General features: G+C 51.4%; 1 protein-coding gene across 1 annotated transcript in view; it reads left to right on the forward strand.

Moving 5' to 3' along the window:
- Daam2 (dishevelled associated activator of morphogenesis 2) overlaps positions 1–6000 on the forward strand; it is a 109419-nt gene that overhangs the window by 100695 nt on the left and 2724 nt on the right. The window contains 3 exon segments of the mRNA XM_033766430.1: positions 3086–3146; positions 5103–5234; positions 5810–5998. Coding sequence (XP_033622321.1) covers positions 3086–3146; positions 5103–5234; positions 5810–5998 — 382 coding nt within the window.

The raw sequence follows: 6000 nt of genomic DNA on the forward strand, positions 1-6000 counted from the left end.
TCTCCCTGTGATCAGGAGCATTCTGGTTTTCCTCCCTCCTGGGTCCTACTAGGGATGGGCAGTGCTTTGGGGTCTCCTTTGGGAGAACCACACAAAGACAATCTGCTCTTCAAACCTTGTTTCAAAGAGGATTCTAGAAAGCCCTAGTTGAGGAGGGTGGAAATTGAACTGGGTATGGAAAGGCGGTTAGTAATGGAAGTGATACTAAGCCCAATGATACTGTGGGCGTCACCCCACTAGGGGACTCTGGGAAACAGTGTAGAAAACTCAACCCTGGTCATGCAACCCAAGGGGTGAGGACACCCAGAAGTCCTCCAGGCTCCTGGAGGATTTGTGCCGTAACTTTCCAGCCATGCCATGGGTACAGGCAGAGGGCAGTGACCCGGACAAAATACTCACCCATCTGGAAGAGTCAGGACCATGCCCTTTACTGGTTTTGTCTGTTTGTTTGTTTGTTTGTTTATTTATTTATTTCGGTACTGGGGATTGAACTTGGGTCCTTGTGCTTGCTAGGCAGGCAATGAAACCACTGAGCTAAATCCCCAGCCCCACTTTACTGGTCTTGATGCCAGCAGCTACTGTAGAAATCAGGCCTGAATGTATGGGTGAGTAGAAGCCATGTCTAGTAGCACTGGAAGTGTGTTGATGGCTAACAGGTATCGAATGCTTACCGCATGTAAGATACCCCGTTTGTCTGTTCGCTGTTGCTATCATGGAATCACTGAGACTAATACATAAAACCTAGGAGTCAAAATTGGGCATGGTGGTGCTCCCAGACCTCTGGGAGGCTCAAGCAGGAAGATTATAAATTCCAGCCCAGCCTGGACAATTTAGTGACTCAGTGAGGCCTTGTTGCAGAGTAAAATTTAAAAAGGTCTGGGGATGTAGTTCAGTGCAAAGGCCTTGGGAGTTCAATCTCCATTACAAAACAAAACTAAGCATCTGGCTCATGATTCTGGAGGCTGAGGAGTGTAAGTGTGTGATACCTGGTCTGCCTACCTGGAACATAACCACAGGGCTGAATGTTTCCCTCGGCAAGACAGAGCAAGCGGGATCTCTCTTCCTCCCAAGGCTCCAGTGCCATCTTGGGACAGCACTCTCATGATCTCCTCTACCCCTAATCCCATAACAAAACTAAGCATCTGGCTCATGATTCTGGAGGCTGAGGAGTGTAAGTGTGTGATACCTGGTCTGCCTACCTGGAACATAACCACAGGGCTGAATGTTTCCCTCGGCAAGACAGAGCAAGCGGGATCTCTCTTCCTCCCAAGGCTCCAGTGCCATCTTGGGACAGCACTCTCATGATCTCCTCTACCCCTAATCCCATGGGCTCCACCATTTTGTTTGTTTATTTATTTATTTCAGTACTGGGGATTGAACTTGGGTCCTTGTGCTTGCTAGGCAGGCAATGAAACCACTGAGCTAAATCCCCAGCCCCACTTTACTGGTTTTGATGCCAGCAGCTACTGTAGAAATCAGGCCTGAATGTATGGGTGAGTAGAAGCCATGTCTAGTAGCACTGGAAGTGTGTTGATGGCTAACAGGTATCGATTGCTTACTGCATATAAGATACCCCCTGTTTGTCTGTTCGCTGTTGCTATCATGGAATCACTGAGACTAATACATAAAACCTAGGAGTCAAAATTGGGCATGGTGGTGCTCCCAGACCTCTGGGAGGCTCAAGCAGGAAGATTATAAATTCCAGCCCAGCCTGGACAATTTAGTGACTCAGTGAGGCCTTGTTGCAGAGTAAAATTTAAAAAGGTCTGGGGATGTAGTTCAGTGCAAAGGCCTTGGGAGTTCAATCTCCATTACAAAACAAAACTAAGCATCTGGCTCATGATTCTGGAGGCTGAGGAGTGTAAGTGTGTGATACCTGGTCTGCCTACCTGGAACATAACCACAGGGCTGAATGTTTCCCTCGGCAAGACAGAGCAAGCGGGATCTCTCTTCCTCCCAAGGCTCCAGTGCCATCTTGGGACAGCACTCTCATGATCTCCTCTACCCCTAATCCCATGGGCTCCACCTCCAAAGACCATTACATGAATTTGGGGACTTAAGTCTGCAACATGAACCCTTAGGGGTGCATCCAAACCATAGCCCCACTGCTGAGGGCTGATGGCTTTACCTGGAGGAAACACCGGTGTATCTCAGCCAGAGCCCAGGTGTTAGAAACCTTGTGATGTGCAGCAGGCCATGTCTGATCTGGAAGGATCTGTGGGGCAGAACTTTCGACCCATTATTTTATAAGAGTGCCGACACTGGGCATGGTGGTGCTCCCGGACCTCTGGGAGGCTCAAGCAGGAAGATTATAAGTTCCAGCCCAGCCTGGACAATTTAGTGACTCAGTGAGGCCTTGTTGCAGAGTAAAATTTAAAAAGGTCTGGGGATGTATGTAGTTCAGTGCAAAGGCCTTGGGAGTTCAATCTCCATTACAAAACAAAACTAAGCATCTGGCTCATGCTTCTGGAGGCTGAGGAGTGTAAGTGTGTGATGCCTGGTCTGCCCACCTGGAACATAACCACAGGGCTGAATGTTTCCCTCGGCAAGACAGAGCAAGCGGATGTCCCAAGGCTCCAGTGCCATCTTGGGACAGCACTCTCATGATCTCCTCTACCCCTAATCCCATGGGCTCCAGCTCCAAAGACCATTACATGATTTTGGGGACTTAGGTCTGCAACACGAACCCTTAGGGGTGCATCCAAACCATAGCCCCACTGCTGAGGGCTGATGGCTTTACCTGGAGGAAACACCGTTGTATCTCAGCCAGAGCCAGCCCCTCTTCCTGAACCAATGTTGGCTCCACACACCGCAGTTGATTTTCTTCTGTCTTTCCCATCTCCTCTCTCCCGACAGCCTGGCAGAGCTGGAGAAGGAGGTGAACAACCTCAAGAAGGGCCTGAGAGCTGTCGAGGTGGTGAGTATGTAATGTTACCCCTGCCTGGGGTCGAGAGGATGCTGTCGGTGGAGAGGTTGCTCCTGCTGCCCACCACTGGATCCATTAACCCCTCTTCCTGGACCAATGTTGGCTCCACACACCGCAGTTGATTTTCTTCCGTCTTTCCCATCTCCTCTCTCCCGACAGCCTGGCAGAGCTGGAGAAGGAGGTGAGCAACCTCAAGAAGGGCCTGAGAGCCGTCGAGGTGGTGAGTATGTAATGTTACCCGCCTGGGGTCGAGAGGATGCTGTCGGTGGAGAGGTTGCTCCTGCTGCCCACCACTGGATCCATTGGTGGCCCCTGAGACATTTCTATGATCCAGAGGTCCTGGCTGAGCTACTAGAACAATTAGCACAGTGGTATAGCCCTCGGGAAAGGTGGATTGGGTGTCTAAGTTTAAACCCCTGAAGACCCAAAGAGGAGATATCCATTTGACATTGTTTCCATATCACCGAGCAAGATGGTGCCCCCATGGCAATAAGGTGGCATGAACCTGAGTCTGCCCCATGCTTAAGTTTGACTCTAGTAGATGGGGAAACTGAGGGCTGGCTGGAGACATTGAAGGCCACTGTTCCTAGAAGGCCCTGTGTCTCTTCACCTTGTCCTTGGGCTAGGGAAGACCCAGTGCTGACTTTTGATGGAGACTCAGGTGTCTTAGTCCCTTCAAGCTCCTGTAACAAAATGTCATGAACTGAACAGCTTAGAATCAAGAAAAAAAATTTATTTCTGACAATGCTGGAAGCCCAGGATCCAGGTGCCAGAAGGTTCAGTGTCTGGGGAGAGGCTATTCCTCAAAGGTGGAGCCTTTGCACTGGCCGCATATGGTACAGAGGGCAAAGTTCCTGGGTCTTTTCTGTAAGGGTGATAGTCCCATTCGAGAAGGCTCTGCCCTGGTGACCTAGTCACTTCTAGACACCTTCGCCGTAAGGGTTATGATTTTAAATAGGAACTTTGGTGGGGAAAGAAACAATTCAGACTTAGCACCGTGTCTCTGGTCCCCACCCTTCCTGCTCAGATGACTTCTCAGTTAATACTATCGGTGGCCCCCAGACATTGTCACCCTTGTATCTCTCAAATCTAGGAACTAGAGATGATCCCCATCTTCAAGGCAGGAGGGAGGGGAAGTGGAGCTCAAGCCGAAGCTTAAGTATAAAGAAATACATCCTTTTGCCACCATGGAGGATGGGGGGTAGTGATTTCTAAATATCCAACTCCATAGTCCTTTGAAACACTACCCAAAGTGTGGCCCATGATGGAGTGGCATTTGAACCAGCTGGATCTTTAGAAAGATAGCACTAATTCCTATGCTAGTCAGCTGTGGGGCTTGTTCTGCTCCACTGGCCTGGGGGTGTGGCGCTGAGAGCTTGCATTTCTTGAGATTATGGGGTGATGTTCCTGGCCTCAGTCCACACTCAGGGTGACAAGGCACTAAAGAATGAAAGATGGTAGTCCTGGTGGCCAGCGGACAGAGAGAGGCAGGGAGATGGGCTGATGACTCTCGTGGTTCTTGTCACCCTTAGAACTATGAACACGGGGTTTCCCTCTCCCAATGGCAGGCTTGATGTCCTCTGAGTGACATAGGGGAGATGCAGTGACCATGATCCCCATCTTCAAGGCAGGAGGGAGGGGAAGTGGAGCTCAAGCCCAAGCTTAAGTATAAAGAAATACATCCTTTTGCCACCATGGAGGATGGGGGGTAGTGATTTCTAAATATCCAACTCCATAGTCCTTTGAAACACTACCCAAAGTGTGGCCCATGATGGAGTGGCATTTGAACCAGCTGGATCTTTAGAAAGATAGCACTAATTCCTATGCTAGTCAGCTGTGGGGCTTGTTCTGCTCCACTGGCCTGGGGGTGTGGCGCTGAGAGCTTGCATTTCTTGAGATTATGGGGTGATGTTCCTGGCCTCAGTCCACACTCAGGGTGACAAGGCACTAAAGAATGAAAGATGGTAGTCCTGGTGGCCAGCGGACAGAGAGAGGCAGGGAGATGGGCTGATGACTCTCGTGGTTCTTGTCACCCTTAGAACTATGAACACGGGGTTTCCCTCTCCCAATGGCAGGCTTGATGTCCTCTGAGTGACATAGGGGAGATGCAGTGACCCCCAAGTTCCTAACTCTCACCCCACGTCCATCTGAACAACACTTAACTCTCCCTCCCCAGGAGCTGGAATATCAGAGACGCCAGGCGCGGGAGCCCAGTGACAAGTTTGTCCCCGTCATGAGTGACTTCATCACGGTGTCCAGCTTCAGCTTCTCAGAGCTGGAGGACCAGCTCAATGAAGCCAGGGCGAAGGTAAAGGTGCCCCGAGCCTTTCCTGGAGCCCTCACCTCAGGCTCATCTAGCGGTAGCTCCTTCACCCTGGCTCCCAGATGGCCTAGCAGGGACAGCCACCGGGACTTGAAAACCCTGCTCCAAGACCAGCAGGGCCAGCACAATAGAGTCTGGATGACTGTCTTCCCCCACTTACCTTGTGGGTCTGCTGTGAGATTCAAGTCCCATTCAATAGATGGGCACATGCAGGATCAGAGAGGCTAAGTGAGTTGCTCAGGATTCAGTGACAGAACTGTTCAGAAGCCTGACCTGCAGCTCAGCTGCGCATTTGCCTCGAGCCGAGCCGCTGCTCCTACAAACCTGGGCATAGACCCACTGAGGGACTTTCGAAAATGTGGCTGCTTATTCAGGAGACTTTGGGGTGGAGGGGAAGAGGGTTAAGACTGAGCGTTTCTAACAGGATCCCAAGTGCTGAGCCCAGGCCTTCGAGCCTCTCCTCAGCACCCTCTGTCCCCACCCCGAGCATGCCAGGCGTTCACAGCCTCCGGCTGGGCTCTGTTCTGACGACATCGCCAGCCTGTGCTTCCCTTCCGCAGTTCACCAAGGCGCTGACGCACTTCGGGGAGCAGGAGAGCAAGATGCAGCCGGATGAATTCTTCGGCATCTTCGACACCTTCCTGCAGGCCTTCTCGGAGGCCCGGCAGGACCTGGAGGCCATGCGGAAGAGGAAGGAGGAGGAGGAGCGGCGGGCGCGCATGGAAGCCATGGTGAGAGGCCGGGCTAGGGC

Source organism: Fukomys damarensis, unplaced genomic scaffold (genome assembly GCF_012274545.1).
Source record: "Fukomys damarensis isolate Sample0158 unplaced genomic scaffold, DMR_v1.0_HiC HiC_scaffold_20, whole genome shotgun sequence".
NCBI classification, from domain to species: domain Eukaryota; kingdom Metazoa; phylum Chordata; class Mammalia; order Rodentia; family Bathyergidae; genus Fukomys; species Fukomys damarensis.